The 16,671-nt window shown below is 38.4% G+C and overlaps 1 protein-coding gene and 1 long non-coding RNA gene across 6 annotated transcripts; both read left to right on the forward strand.

Annotated features, from left to right (window-relative positions):
- Positions 1–1,327: 1,327 nt before the first annotated feature.
- On the forward strand, positions 1,328–4,659 carry LOC133721605 (uncharacterized). Of its 2 annotated transcripts, XM_062148263.1 has the most exons (8): positions 1,328–1,727; positions 2,291–2,515; positions 2,623–2,706; positions 2,811–2,912; positions 3,197–3,278; positions 3,379–3,510; positions 3,610–3,792; positions 4,177–4,659. In XM_062148263.1, the coding sequence occupies exons 1-8, from the start codon at positions 1,401–1,403 to the stop codon at positions 4,377–4,379; spliced, it is 1,338 nt and encodes a 445-aa protein (XP_062004247.1). In that variant the 5' UTR covers positions 1,328–1,400; the 3' UTR covers positions 4,380–4,659. The 2 variants fall into 2 exon arrangements, with proteins under 2 accessions (XP_062004247.1, XP_062004248.1); XM_062148264.1 differs by lacking the exon at positions 3,610–3,792.
- Positions 4,660–9,270: 4,611 nt separating this feature from the next.
- Positions 9,271–11,475, forward strand: LOC133721396 (uncharacterized). Of its 4 annotated transcripts, XR_009852180.1 has the most exons (4): positions 9,318–9,881; positions 9,964–10,032; positions 10,643–10,878; positions 10,950–11,475. It is a non-coding gene; the product is annotated as an uncharacterized LOC133721396 (long non-coding RNA). The 4 variants fall into 4 exon arrangements; XR_009852183.1 differs by having other exon boundaries at positions 9,271–9,881; positions 9,964–10,065; positions 10,329–11,475; XR_009852182.1 differs by having other exon boundaries at positions 9,278–9,881; positions 10,329–11,475.
- The last annotated feature ends 5,196 nt before the right edge of the window (positions 11,476–16,671 follow it).

Here is a 16,671-nt window from a genome sequence, read left to right on the forward strand (position 1 = left end):
GACACCTTGAATTGCTTGTCGTCCCATTCCAGAAACCTGCCGGCAACCGAAGCAACATTCATGATTGTGTTCTTTACCTCCAAGGCCGGTGGTATGTTACGAATCTTCACCCAAAAGAACAGCTCATCCATTTGGATTGCAGTGGGGGATTTCAAGCCATCATAGTCATGGATGACGACTGGAGCACGCTGGAAATACCAAGGACCTCCTTTCAGTACCTTGTTTCTATCCTTGCGCAGATCGAACGCTATCACAAAGCGTTTCTGTGCCCTTTCTTGGACAGTGAAAGCAGCATTGAGAACCCATACGCGCTTGAAATAGCGCTGCAGATCGGGTGCCTTAAACGGCTTTGTTGTGAGAGGCCGTGCAAGGAGATAGGCCTGAGAGCCGCGCCTGGTATCCGCACCCGGCATCTTGGAGAGATCCACCACATCGTCGCCAAGAAGAGCCATCGACGATGCAAAGCTTGCTGCAACCTCCTCAATCATTGCCATGGAGAGGGTGTACGAGGAGAAGGACAGAGTTTAGGGTTTCTGGCGTCAGAGCGGCGCCTTAGGGTTTTCGTATATAATGAATCATAATGGTTGGAAGATTGAGTAATAACTATATCATAATATTCAAAGAATTTAGTTTAAAGAAATTTCATATCAAATTGTTTTGAATTTATTTTTGTATTAAATGATGGGCCAGGTATAGAAATTATTATTTTTACTTAATTATTTTAGGTAAACTATAACCACTGTATGGTAATATAAGGAAATTTCGGAAAAAATAAAAAAATAATTTAATTGAATGTTATTTTTAGCGAGGTAAGAAGAGTTTTTTTTTTTTTTTTTTTTCATTTTTTTCTGCCATGAAAGCCACAGTAATCGGTTCCCCCATCAAAAACTCAAGTCTACTCCGCATCTCAAACATCCGCTGCTGCCTCAGCCTAAAAGTGTTTTGCTGCCAAGACTCCAACGCCTGTCTAGTACAAACTATCTTCCTGGTGAGCGCATACATAGGTACTCCCTCAAACTCAGTCTGCCATTTAGAAAGCACAAGAGGATCACATTCCTCGTGTTGCAACCAAAAAGATTCAAATTTGAATCTATGCCTTCGAGGTCGCAAAGGTAGAGGAGCAGTACTAGCTTGCAATAAAATAGTGGAAAAATTAAAGATTTAGTGTAATTTAGAGCTCAAACTACGCTCTATTGTTTTTTGTTTTTGTTTTTTAAGTTATTTATTATAAATACAAAATTTGTTCTTTTTTCTTTTCTTTTGGGCCTAAAGCTGAATGTCATCCAAACAGCCCAAACCGAAATATAAGAAAGGAAAGAGCATCACCATCTAAACCCTCAACGGGAAACCCAAAAAAAAAAAAGGGACTCAGAGCGATCGTGTTGGGCAGCCATCTGGGTATGGAAGAAATGAAGAGCAAGACCCCATTTCAAGCCGTCAAGTCCAGATTCACTGACCGGAAGAAGGAGAAGGAAATGAAGGCCATAGTAAGGGAGGATCCGGGTGGACCGGAGGTCCTCCGAGTAATGCGAGTGCCTGAACCGAAAATCACGGACGATGAAGTCCTCATACGCGTGGCAGCCACCGCGCTGAACGGGCCTGACATAATCGAGAGGAGAGTGACTTACCCGCCGTCCAAGACTCAAAGCCCCATCTTAGGTCTCGAATGTGCAGGAACCATCGAGAAAGTCGGTCAAAATGTCAAACGCTGGCAAGTCGGCCAACAGGTAATATTGTTGGAATTTAAACAAAATTATAGTTCAATGCTTCATTTGGGTCTCTCTCTCTCTCTCTCTATATATATATATATATATATATATAAGGAAATTTGTTTATTTTGTTTTTGTAGTTCTAATACTTGAATTTTTATTGTTATTTTTGGGTGGTGAAAAAGGCAGGCCAATTTTACTTTCTGGGAAGAGTTTGGGTAGAAAAAATGATTTTTGAACAACTTTCTTGCTTCATTGGCTGTACTTTGCTGCGCTATAGTTGCTGGAATGAGACTTGTTAGATATTGTTCATAACATTGTCTCATGGACTTCATCAATCAGTTCCATGGAAGGAAAAAATTGATATAGGGTGTAGCGAGCATTTAGGGTGGTTAGTAGTTTGAGCCTCATTAACATTGCCAATGACTTTGAGAATGTAGTGTCTGAATTCATGTCACATTCCGGCTAGGTAGACGGAATTTGCTTTCCCCACGCCTTGCTGATAATTCTGATGTGGTTTGTTCTGATTCAAATATATGTAATTCATGTTATATACTTTAAGGTCAATTTGTGGTATGCAGGTCTGTGCTGTTACCAATGGAGGGGCCTATGCTGAGAAGGTAGCTGTTCCACAGGGACTAGTTCTTCCTATCCCAGAGGGTATACCTTTGGCAGAAGCTGCTAGTTTTCCTCAGGTTGCATGCAGCGTTTGGGCGGCTCTTTTTACAGAAGATAAGCTATCTGTATCCTATTTTTTACCTGAGGATGCTAGTAAGACTAGTCTATCTGCTGGTGGATCACTTTTGGTAAGTTCCAAATCTACTCTAATCTATTGTTGTATAATTGTTTAAATGCAAATCCTGTGATTGTTTGAATAGAAACTCTTTTGACATATTGTGCTGAGTTTCCTCAGATGGCATCCACTTTTTGGGCGGCGCTTACTATGAAGACTAGGGAAGCTAGCAGGAGTCCCCTATGCGCTGGTGATAGTCTCTTGGTAATTTCCAGACCTACTTATTGGTACTGTTTTATAATCATTTTAATGCAAATGGTTTTGTTTGAATTTCAAGAATCTATTTTGATGCTGATTGTTTCCCTCAGGTGGTGGCATGCACTGTTTGGGTCATACTTGTACTGAAAGTTAAGCTGTGTTCTTGGTTTCCTGGTAGTAGGAGGCGGTTGAATGCTGGTGAAACTCTGATGGTAACTTCCAGACTTACTTTCAATGTTTTTTTTTGTGTTTGAATGCTAATGCTGGATTCTACGATTCTCAAGTGATTTGATATACATTCATGATGATTTAACTTCTAGCATATATGTTGGTGCTCGTATAATTGGATTTTTCGCTGATACCATTGTGCTCATAAAATTATTCAATAGTGTTTTGTTTTGTGTACGTGCTTTTTTTTTTGGGCTTTCATGCATCATAGTGTTTTATTTTCTTTTGGCCTCCGACGCATCCTGATCATAACAAGTGTCAATTTCAGGTTCATGGGGGCTCAGGTGGTATTGGAACATTTACAATTCAGTTAGCTAAACAGCGGGGAGTTAAAGTAATCGCCACAGCAGGTAATTTTTCATTTCTAGCTAAGCTGTTGAACATTTTTTGTTGTTTTTTTTTAATCTTTTTTTTTATTAGTATTAATGTTTATAAAATCATGATTACTAGTTAGCGACGACCAGTTACGTGCTTGTGAGGAACTTGGAGCTGATGAGTGCATCGCTTTCAATCACAAGGACAAGGACAAGAACAAAGCAGAGAAATTAATTGAAATGGTTAAAAGTAAAACATATGGCAAAGGTTTGTTATCTTGTATCACACCCTATTAATAACCACAAGAATGATTATTATATATTCTAATGCTAGTTTTAGTTACTGCTTATATATTCCCAATGGCAGGAGTGGATGTAATCTTGAGTAGCCTTGGGATCGAATATTTATTGGAAGAAAATGCCTGCTTGAAAGTTGATGGGATGCTTGTTAGCATCGTGGGCTGTTGTGCAGTACACTCAGATGATTGTAGTCGGCTTCCACAGCCAAAAAGTGAAAACTCTAAGGTTCAAGCACGCTACAACATCGGAGGTGCTAAGCTACAGTTTTTGCTTATATATAGTATTGTTTTTTGTTTTTTTTTTGTTTTAGTAACATAATTAGTGGGGTGGATTTATTTCTGATTCCATGTTTTCTCCACAGCGTGTTAGTTTTATTCTTTTTTTTTTTCCTTATATATAAGTTATGTGTATCTTTGCTAGTTTTCATGTAATCAGACAAGTAGGTATTGCAATATTTTATGCAACAGGCTCTAATTACTATGCAGATAACCATATCTGGTGGTGATTTTCTGATTTCTGCACCCATTTGTTAAAATTTATCAAGTATTACTTTTGTGCTTGTGTATAATATCAGTTTATCACAGATATAGAAATGCCAAGTTGACATTATCTCATATTGTTGTTGTGTATGCAGTGGCTGGCTTCCGGTATAGAAATACACAATACAAAGCGAGAATTGTGAGGGAGGTTGAGGAGCACGTGTGGCCTCTTATTGCAGCTGGTGGGGTGAAACCTGTTGTCCATCACCGTTTTCCATTCTCTGAAGCAACAGAAGCGCACCGGCTCATGGAAAGTGGTGAGCACGTAGGGAAGATCCTGCTTATCCCTGATAACTAGTTTGCCGTTCCTCATGGCCTATGGATTTGTATCCTTTGCACTTCCGAGCTCTGCTTTGTTACCTTCCCTTGGGATCTGCGGTTCTTTGCGGTTCTTTGAGCCAAGTGGTACTTTGGCTACTACTGCGGGATAGCTTTATACCTTCCCCATGGCTACAACCTAGGCTTTGGTAGGAACCTTCACATGTGAGGTTCTAGTCTGAGTATGTAAAGAAAACTGCTATATCAGTATTAGCTAGGACTACGTTTTCTTATAAGAATAGTTTTTATTTTTATTTTTATTTTGGTTTATTTTATTTTATTTTATTTTTTTGATGGAAAAAAATTACTCAAAGAAGGAAGCCTCTAGGGCAACCAATGTTTACAACATCAAATATTAAGGCTCTAGAAGCCTCACTAGGAACCCTATCACTCCAATACATAGGAGAAGTAGCATCATGTCCTAAACTTGTAATGGCGTTAGCTACAAAGTTTGCATCTCTATAGATATGTTTAAAGGAAATTTGAGAAAATGAACTTGCAAAAGTTCTAATGTCTTCAATCAATTTGAGCAACCTCCAGGTGGGATCACTACTCCATTAACTGCATCAATAACCAGCTTCGAGTCTCCTTCCACTTCAACTCTTGTAAAACATTTGTCTTTGGCCGCAATCAGGCTATCCCTGAGCGCAAGGTTAGAGTCGACTAGAAACCAGATGAACAGGCCAACATTGGATCACATGAAGCTCGGTTGCCCCGAGTTATGAAACTTTTCTTTTTCCCCAAGGTCAAGCTTGTATTCTAGGTTATATTATTGTAGGATCCATCCATGCCTGCAACAAAGAAAAGATTACACAAGTGAAATCAAACAGAAAATTGTATAGATCACAAATCATGGCTAACTAAAAATTGGTGATTCGCATCTCATTGGTAGTACGTATAAGAGCTTCAAAACAAACTTAAACAATCAGAGACATACACGCATGGACTACATCAAGGTGGGAAGACTTTGTAAAATTATAGAGCAAAGAGTAGCTGCTACACTAACATGTGGTTCCACTAATTGATAAGGAGGCGATGGCCTTTTCATTTCAGGGCTACCATTATGTGATGGAATAATTGGGAGTGCCTGAAGAAATATAAACAACCATTATCAATTTGATAAAACCCCTAAAGCCTAACAACCAAACAATTGGTAACGCAAAAAGATAAAGCAGTTATACGAAACCCGCCATTATCAAACCATGATGAAATGAAAGAATGTGACATTGATACTCTAGCTAGGAGCTTTGCAACATGGGCGTACGTACAAGAATTCAAGAAACAAGGACACTCCAAATGAGTAGAAAGAAAGAAAAGAAAAACATATAAATATGAGTAGGTATGTAATGCATTCAAGTTCCATGCCATGATCAAACGAACCATGAGATTATGAACTCAAGAAACCAACCTGAAAAATCAAACGAGTCAAACTTTACATTAAGCACAAAACCACAAGGAGTGAGCTACTACTTATCATAGATGCAATCTCATAAGAAGAAGATCGAAGTACAATTTCTAAAAAAAGATTCGAGACCAAGAAGATGACAATGATTCAGAGAAAATTGCATTCACTATATCAATGCACTAAACCAAAAGATTAGAAATTGAAAAATCCACCAGACCACCACTTAAATCCCCATGTGCTCGTGTCCAAAAACCTGAATCCAACAGAACCGATGATATGGCTTTTCAATTCCCAGCCCTCTATGGATTCCTCATAGCTGTAGCAGTAGCTGAATTGATTTACAATCCAAAACAGACAAGGGTCTGATATTTATTGAATTTTAATAGCTTCCAGTCTTTAAACTTACTTTCAACGTACCCAGGCACCCAGCCAACTATTGCCATTCTAACTCTAAAGATATCATTGATTTAATAGTTCTACTTTGATTCTAACTTCTAAAGATATCTTTTTTATTTAATCACTCCTCCAAATTTGATTATCCTCCATCTGTACAAGTTTAGAAACCTCACGCTTTTATGCTGTTCACCTTAATATTATAAATTGTCCTCTTTGTTATTTTTTGGGTGTTTTCCTGCACAGCCAAGTGGACGAAAACCACAATAAATGAAAGTGTTGCTTCTTTCAGTTAACAAAGTATCAATAGTGTTAATCAATGATAGTTTGAGGTTTAGGCAATAGATTTCATCCTCAGCAATGAATGTTGACATGAATTAGTCACTTGATTTTCTGACCTTCTGTGACATTTGAATCGTAAAGGACTCATGAGACATGAGTTGCCTTAACAAGAAATTCTGACCAACCTTTAGCTCGGAATGTTTTAGCTTCCATTTCAGTAATGTTTTTTGTTTAAATGTTAGAGTTCAATGGATATCGACTCAGAGATACGAAATCCATTTCTTAATTTCATGCACGTTTGCCTATAGTACTATCTCAATATAACTGTTTGTCATACTCAGTTATTGCTTAAGATGATGTATCATGTATACCAGTGACCTAGCTTAAACTAATTATTTAGGATTGAGTTAAATACATTTTGCATTTTGTATACGTTTCCGAATATATCTTGCATTGGCATTGTAAGCTCAGCCCATTCACTCATCTGATTTTTTTTTTTGTATTGCAATAAATTTGTAACTGGTTTTCTGAGATAGTAAATTAAGAGACACTGATCTTTTCTATTTTGAAGTTATAAGAAAATGAGTGACATTTCTTATTCCAATGGCAATGGCAATGTGAATGGAAATGGAAATGTTGTGAATGGAAAAGGCCATCCAGTACTGAATGGTTTCCAGAATAGTTGCTGGTATGAGAAGGAAATCGAAGAAAACTTAGGATGGACTTTGCTCTTAGTATGCATAGTACGTTACTTATGCATACATTTTCAGTACAATCAGTTACATTAATTTAGATTACTTGGCTACTACATCATCTTTTTTTTTTTTTTCCTGTTTGTGGTTCCTATTTCATTTTACACTTGAATGCGGAAATATTTATTTACTATATACTATTTCTCAAGATACTGTTCATAGGTTTATGGACTTTGCTCTTAATATGCATAGTACGTTACTTATGCATACATTTTCAGTACAATCAGTTACATTAATTTAGATTACTTGGCTACTACATCATCTTTTTTTTTTTTTTTTTCCTGTTTGTGGTTCCTATTTCATTTTACACTTGAATGCGGAAATATTTATTTACTATATACTATTTCTCAAGATACTGTTCATAGGTTTATGAACAGTGACGGCTCCAGCCGAGCCGGTCATGGATGAAAAGACGATTTTGCCCCTACCTGCTGTTTCTTGCCTCGACACCTGGCGTCTGCTCCGTGCAATCGTGTCTTTGCTACTTCACTCCACAGAGAGGTGGAGAAAGAAAGAGTGATGGCGAAGGAAGTGCTGCTGTTTGTTAGCATCTACGACTCAGATTCCATGAGCTTTAACTGATTTGGGGGTAATTTTAGTTCTGATATTGACGTTGCATCTCAATCAATTCTGCATGTCATGATTGTGTCAGTTTTTCTTCGATTTATGGTTTCTTTGTTGGGTTTTTGTCAAATTCGATTCCCTTATTTGTGTATGACTGATTTGGGATTTCGGTGATGAGTTAAATTCTTGGGTTCCCCTGGAATTTATGATCTATTGTTTGTTGTGACCTTGACATCGTCCTTACACTTTCTGAAGGCAAAGTCCAAAAAGGGTTCTTCATAGGGGGCTGAATTAATGCTCAGAATGAAGACCATGTTGGGAAAATCATGCTTTGTTTGATCTTGAGGAAGTGTATTTTTGTGCTGCTAATTAGTTAAAATGGGTAGATGGCCTGATATCGACTTTGTTTGACGCTTTTGGCTTCCTTTGATTTATTTCCAGTAGTACTGGAGTATGTTGGTGGCTTTAGGTTAATCTTAATTTTTTCTTCTAGATGTGAAGGAACCTTTATAAGACAATCGAAATGATTTGATTGCTGGAATAAAATAAGGTAAAATTTTTAAGCAGTTCAAGACATTGAAATTTTATCACATGGGTATTTTATCACATGGGTTTTGTCCATGATGGAAACTATGGAGTGTATCAATTGTGTTTGGTTTGTAATTGAAACTATAGTACCCCCCTACTTTGAATCTTTGTTTATGTCTTGAGGCTTTGAAAGTACGCGATCATGTCAAGAACAAAATTGGGAGATTAACTTCCACATCTGTTGAGAGAAAATTGCACACAGTGAGCGTAAATGTCACCCAACATAATTTCACTCGTATTCATTTAGTGAATAGAGTTTTTATTATTTTGGGTTCGACTCATTCAAGACAGAATGTGTCTCTTAATTACAATCCCTTGTTACAAGGAAACACCATTTGATTCCATTTATGAAGAAACCAATTGATGGGATGTGTGTTTGTTTATTTGTTTTTGCGGCTGCACCCGGATATTTGAATGGGTTGCCTACGTACCCTTGGAGAGGGATCAAGCCACTCGTAGTTCAAGAGTTCCAATGAGTGAATGGCTCATTGGAGGGCTTTGATTTTGGAATGAGAGTAGTGTTTGGGACGAATTTGGTTTAAGTGTGGACCAGGGATTCGATTTTGTGTATAGGACACAGTTGCATCTAGATAAGTTTGGTTCTAGATTGCCTACATACCCTTTGCGGGATCAAACCACATGTAGTTCCGGCATTTGAGATTTAAATGGGTAGATGACCCATTTATTTTGACTTTGTGTTTGGGATAGGGTTTAAAGCCCTTGAATTTGGTTTGGACTTTATTTGTGTGATTTGGGAATGAATTTGATTTTTTGTGCTATTGGGAGAATTTGACTGGAGTCAGTGATTCATTTGGGACTGGCCGAATTTGACTGGTGGAGTCAGGGATTCTGTTTGGAGTTGTGGTTGCATCTAGTGGGTCGTTAGACTGCCTACATACCCTGTGAAGGGATCAAACCACTGTAGTTCATATCCAATTTTACTCAACGGGTATGTATTTCGAACTCGTCGAGAGAACACATTTTTTTGTGGACACCCGATTTTAATGGAGCGTCCGTTGATTTGATCTGGGGACCCAATGTACTGAGGTTTGCAGCAGGCCTTGAAATTTGGAATGGGCTTTGGGCTGCAAATTAATCGGGCCCGAACTTCTGAGGTGAATTGATTTAGACACCCGTTGTGTTGAGCTTCTGAGGTTGGGCTCTGTGACTTGAGATGGGCTTTGCAGAGCTCCAAAACTTGTATACGAGTGATTTGCAATGCATAAACTGATTTGGACACCCATTAATACAGCCCTATTGAGCCCAGCTCACGTCTTCAAGGTTCTGATCCCAAAAGGAAGACGTCATCTCCATTCGATAAGCTTCAGATCCTCTGTGAGACCTCTTTGGCGTAATCATCAGATAGAGATCAATTTCAAGATGAGGATTAACTATTTTAATTTGATCTGGAGAGGGAGTCATATCGCTGAAGTCCATATAAATGGGTTGGCTCAAGTGCCTAGATTCCCCATTCGTTCTCTTTCGCGCACCAAATCAGGTACCAATTCACCTTCTTCTTCTTTTTCCCCATAGTTGGAAGCATTTATGCTAATCAATGTTTCTTGTTTTCTTCTCATCAGAGGCCTTGATTTCTTACCCCTGTTCGCGAAACGCATCTGTCAGAGCTATTGGTGTCGAAACCAGAACTGGTGAGAAAACATCCTTTCGACCCAATTGAGATTGTAAGTGTGGCACTGCTACCGCAATTTATACTTTATTTAAGTGCACCACCGATTCATGTTTGCATCTTGGTTTCTCTTGTCTTTAACTCTCATTTATAGACAAGGCTGCAGCATACTTTAATTATAGATGAGTCATGATCAGCTTTCCACCATCAAACAAAAGAAAAGAATTTAACACTTTTACATGGCCACTATTTTGTCTTCTTTGTTTCAAGCTAGCAGCATATCTAACAAACCATTATTTATGTTGCTCTGACTTGCAGCAAATGTGTTCAATTATATTTGACTCTGACAAACATATGTGTGAAGCTATCTGCATATTTTAGACATATCTCCACCGCCAAGCCTCGTGGCTCCTTGAGAAGTGACCTCTGCTTCTTCAATTAGATGCAATTGCCGCATGCCTCTTGATCTTTTATTTTTGCCTCAATTATGCATATTCTGAAGCTTCTGCTCTGCTGCAAATAAGTGGAATAAGCTTCCATTTCTCTTTTTGCGTAGCCGTGACCATGAAACCAAAAGCAAGGACTTCATTTTCCTTTCTTGCTGATCATGAGATTGCTTTTCCATCTTGCAGACACAATTTTGAAGAAAAGCATTGCAGGCGGTGTTCAAACCATTGCAACAAACATAATTTTGAAGGAAGACGTTGCAGCTTGACCACATCTTTTCTAGGAGTTAATAAACATTGCTGCCACTATCTTGTGCCAAGTAACAGGAACCAGACGACTCCCATCTCTCTTGTATTTCGTGGCTGCAGTTTAGTGATCGAGGGTGAGCCGAACCGAGCGCTTTGCAGGCTTGTGGCTGGAGGTAGGCACCCTTTTATAGAGAGATGGCCACTTCACTTTCAAGGCAGCATTTTGATGATGACTTTGATGCAGGTGGATAACTTGGGGCTGAAACTCTACACGGGGATCATCTTGGAGCAGCTTCCCTACTGTTGTGAACTCGGGAACTTTGCAGAACCGTACTCGGTGTGAACTGGTAACCCCGAGGCGTTCACTTGACATACTTATTTTTGCCACCCATATGCAGGACGCACCGCGATACAGGCATCAAAAACAAGCATGGTGAACCCCCTTGATCTTGAAGCTTGCTTCCGCCACCTATACGCAGGACGCACCGCAGTATAGGCATCGAAAGCAAGTGCAGCATGGAGTGACACCACGGCTGTGAATGAGGGCTTGATGTCGACTTTGTGTCTTGCTCGGAAGCCGTTGGTGAGATTTGTGAGGATGACAGCAACGAGGGACTTTTGGAGAGAGGATAGGCCATCAACTTCTTGTTTGGAGTGTTCATAGTCTTACATGATCACCTATTTAGCTTTCTGTAATCATATAATGTAGAACAAAGAGAACACTTGAGTGAAAATGATAATTGACAACATATAGAAGAAATTATACCCACTGCTCTATGTTTGTAGCTTCTCGTGGTCTTTTCTTAGCTTCGAATTATTCTTCTCTTCTTCCCTTCCTCTTCTTTCTCTGCTCCTGCGTTTTCTCTCTTTTGTATTTCTCTCCTCCCTCCTTTTTTTCTTCTTTCGTTGCCTCTCTGCCCTTTCTTTTTGTTTTGCTGCTCTCCAATCTTTCTCCCCCCGTTTATGCTCTCTCTATTTCTTTTTATAGAGAAGTAATGGATGAGGTAGAGTCAAAGATTACTCCAATTTGAATTTGAAATCATATCAATCGGTTTGACCAAGTTTGTAGGCCTTTAGTGCACTCCCATGCAACCGACTGGGATTTAAATTGAATTGGTCATAGCTAGCTTGGCTTTGATCTTATCATAATTGAAAATATCCAACTAACCACCTTGGACATGATCTGCACGCCTATCTTTTTTCCATTAATCATCCACTTGTTTGCTGAAGTTTGATGACCTTGAATTTGAATTTGAATGCAAATATCCCAATAGCTGTCTTCACTTCAATTTGGACGATAAGGTTGTGCTACACATGCTTGATTTGAACTAGCTCTGTATCTTTATCTCCATTACATTATTTGAATAAACTTGTGAGTTTGTTATGTTATTTTCATGCAACAAGCAACGCCATAGTTTGTCTATATAAAGACCCTTGTTGAACTTGTGATTTTTTTTCATTTCAACAACATCACACAGTGAATGGAGATATAGGGAGAGTGAGAGAGAGGTTGAGTTGGGTATATATGAAAAAGAGAGCCTTATTGCGGTTTTGCTTGGTTTTGGATTTCTAGGTTTTTGGTTTTCTTTCTCTCTCTCTAAGAACATGACCTGCTGCTCTAAATTATTTAAAGACCCACAAATCCACAATAAAAATCTGCCCAGAAGGACAGATCAATTCTAATGATTCCTCATAAGTATTCCATGCACTTCACTAACTTAAAATCAAGTTTTGATAGAGATACTAATAAAAATTGTCTTTTCTGATTAGAGAATCCAATGCTCTCTGATGGTTACTGATAATTTTTTGTATTGTATTTCTTTCATTCTTGCAGGTTATAAGTGGCTGTCCTCCAACTCCACCCGTAACAACCTACTTTTGTTACATTTTTATTAACTTCATAAACTTTATACATTCACTTTGATACTTAGGAAAAATAAGTATGGTTTTTTGCCGTTCATGTCTGCATTTTATGTAATCATTAGAGAGCATTACATTATCTAATTATTAAAGATATCTAGGCTAATGTACATGTATATGCATTTATTTCCTCACACAGCAATAATAATCTACAATTTGGTAACATACTTAATTAATTAACTACCACGCTGAAAGATCATGATCTACAAAGTGATCTAACCTTTCCCTAGCATTTTTTGCTCTTCATGTCTGCATTTTATGCTCAAAGATCATGATTAACAAAAGCCAACCTACGTGTCTCTAGCATCGAAACTTTCTCCATATTCTTAGCAACTCGATGAAGAGCAGTGGTAATGTTCAAAGGAGAGAAGGGTCAGGGACTCAAGCCTTTCCCCACAGCCATGATTGTCTCAGCAGTAACCTCCAATACTTCTTCTGTAGTTTGTGCTTCAACAATTGGTTTGTTTAAGTTGATTTTTTTTCTTATGATCAGATGGCCCTGAGAATTGGGAAAGCCTCTGAACAAAATCTTCCATGGTCTTCTCCTTTTTCTCTTCAAATATCCCACCAACCAGCATACTCACAGTTCTTCTTAAATTGGTAGAACCATGTAATGCGTCTATATCTAGCATATCAAAGTCTTCCTCTGAATCAAAATCTTCAACTTCCTTGCTTTCCTTATTCATTTTGTCTTCCGTCTTCAGTTTCTTCTTCAACTTAGAGTAAGATTGTCTTTTGTTTGATTTTGTAGTACAACTCTTCCTTTCTCAACTTTCATTGGTATGATAAAACAGAACCTTCAACAGTTAAAAAATGAAGACATCTTGAGGCTGTACGCCAAAAACCAACATTGAAATAGTTCGTTTTCACAGGTTAAGAACCTCTGTACCTGAAAGTAAGATGATAAAGACGATGGTCCATGTTGCTTGTGAGATGACTACACATGAGATTAAGTGGCAATATAATGATCTGAAATTGACAAAGGTTGTGTTATGCATTTGCATTGCGAATCTTTCTATCCGTGCTTTAGTTGCATGTAATATGTTCAGTTCTTGATTTGAGTCTCTACTTAAGACATTGAGCTAGCTTTTTATTTAGTTTTTGTAAACTCTGATGCATTTGAAATTACCAATATGGTTTATTTCACTTCCTTTTGCATATTTCCACAATCATTTCCTTATTTTAATTCTTTGTCAAGTTTTTCTGTGTCTTTTCCTTTTTATTTTCACGTACATGCACATATGTGCCTCTAACTATTGAACATATAGACCTTCAACTTGATAAATTTAGCTATACAATTTGATAACAACTTTCATTTAGATTTATTTGTTCTGGTGTGTACTTCTGAACATTGTTGTTTTGTTCATTCTTCCTCCTTTTGCAGGCCCGGCCCTGGCCCAGGGCAGGTAGGGCGATAGCCCAGGGCCCAAGTTTTGAAGGGTGACGGCCTAGGGCCCAAATTGAAGTAGTAGATGGATGGGTAAAAAAAAAAAAGTATTTCTATTAGGAATATGAGAAAAGGAACAGCAAGAGTGCGATATTTGGGCCCCAAAGTATGCATTGATGGGCAATTGTTTACAATATATAAAAGTTGAAGCAGCTAGTGCTAGACAAAAGGGAATGCAAGAGTGCGATTAAATCATATTTTGCATTGATGGGCAATTGTTTACAATATATAGAAGTAATCATTTTAGATGAGATTTGATTGATATATATAAAGTGATGTAATGTTTATTTTTTGGGGTATTGGTTTTTTGTCCCCCCCCCCCCCCCCCGTTGTATCATATTTTTTTATCAATATAAAATATTTTTGATTTTTTTTTTATATAAAGGGCCCAATTTTATTTTTCGCCCAGGGCCGGGCCTGTCCTTTTGTGTTTGTGGTTCTTACTTATTGCAACTGTGCTTCATCAAAAATCACAAAGATAAAGATAAAGAAAATCTAGAGTCTCAGTTGACTTCAATTAAAAGATAATTGATTGTGTAAAGCTTATAGCACTTTCTCTTCATCTATGTTCATTCTGATTTCATCTCCTTTTTCAGTGATATTTATGATTTGTGTTGTAGTAAAAATGGAATTGCAGAGAGAATTGTGTCTTATTATTGATAATAGGAGCCCTTTATATAGGGAATTTACAGAGTACAAGAAAGGTAATAGAATCCGAACATAACTAGGAAATCTAGAACCTTCTCCTATTACAACTCTAGGACTAAATCCTAGTTTGAAGAGGCACACATGATGTCGACTTCCTTCAACACTCCCCCTTGTGCCGCTCAAACTTGGTGATGACGCTTTGATCGTTGCCTCACTAAAAACCTTGCCAGGTAACAAAATAACCCTGGTTGAAGGACAAAAAGAGCACAACATGTCCTTCACTCTTCGAGTTCGAACATGTAGACATCATACCTCCCCCTGATTGCTACAATTATGGGAGTTTGGATAACTTTCTCAATCCAATGCTCTTCACATGTTTCTCGAAGGTGGATTTAGGTAACGACTTAGTAAATAAGTCCGCTACATTATCTTCAGATCGGATTTGATTCACTTCAATATTTAGAAGTGCTTGTTGTTGCAATCGTAAAAGAACTTAGGCGATATATGTTTGGTGTTGTCGCCCTTGATTAAACCTAATTTCATTTGCTCAATACAAGCTGCATTATCTTCATAAATGGATGTAGGCTCATTTGTGGTAGACTTCAAACCACAAGTTCCTCGAATATGTCTAATTACAGACCTTAGCCATATGCATTCTCGCACGGCTTCATGTAGAGCGATAATCTCTGCATGATTTAAGGAAGTAGCAACAAGGGTCTGCTTTGTAGACCTCCAAGATATCACAATGCTTCCCATGGTAAAGACATAACCCGTTTAGGAGCGACCTTTGTGAGGGTCAGAGAGATACCCTATATCAGCAAAATCCATCAAAACATCATCATCGTTTTGATGTAAGGGAGGAGGATGGGTGACCGGCGGCTTTGCCGATCACGGCGTCTTGGACAGTGCTACTTGGGCTAATGAGATCCGTTCTCATTCTTCCGTCATTCTTTTCTCTCTGCAGGGATAGAACAAGCCCATATCTATCGTACATTTTTAAGTAACGAAAGATTGTCTTTATACCAGTCCAATGACGTTGCGTTGGCGTAGGGCTACATCTAGTCAACAAGTTCATAACAAATGAGGTGTCCGGTCTTGTATTGCGTTAAGTACAATAATGCGCCTATTGCACTTAGGTAAGACACTTCTGCCAATTAACACGTCTTCGTCATCATCCCTGGGACGAAACGTATCCCTCTTAGGGTCAACACTACGGACGACCATGGGAGTGCATCTTTGACTTTATCAAATGCAAAGCATTTATTGACACGGTATACAAGTTCTAAATCTGGACAAAACCGTGTTCTCCCAAGGTCCTTCATCTCAAACTCGGATTTCAGGTGTTCAGCGATTTCCCTTAACTCTCAAGGGTTCCAATTATGTTTATCAACATAAACCGTGACAATTGCAAATCCAGAACATGTCATGAAAACGCAGGGGCATAGTTCATCATATCCCTTCCCAATCAAGTAGTCACTTTAGTGAGCGTTTCACTCTCATTGCAAACACGCTCCGTGGTCAAGAGCCACTTGATTTGGGTAAATGAAGTCCACAAGAACCTTCATTATATTCCGTATCTAGATCCCCATAGAGATACGTAGTGATCACATTCGTAAGCTGCATGTTCAGTTATTTGGAAACTACCAAACTGACAAGGTAGTGGAGTGCAATGACATCCATTACGAGAGAATATGTCTTCTCGTAGTAGATTCCAGGGCGTTTTGTGAGAAGCCTTGCGCCATAAGGCGAGATTATCATCTCTTTTTCTCATCACGCTATCTAACGAAGACCTATTAATGTCAACAGGTTTTATGTTAGGAGGTGTTGGCATCTCAGGCCCGAAATCCTTCATCTTCGTTAGTGAATCCAATTCAACCTGGATCACATCTTTCCATTTAGGCCAATTTTCTCTATGTTAGCATTCTTCAACGGAGTAAGGTTCGATGTCATT

The sequence above is a fragment of the Rosa rugosa genome, chromosome 7, assembly GCF_958449725.1.
Source record: "Rosa rugosa chromosome 7, drRosRugo1.1, whole genome shotgun sequence".
NCBI lineage: Eukaryota > Viridiplantae > Streptophyta > Magnoliopsida > Rosales > Rosaceae > Rosa > Rosa rugosa.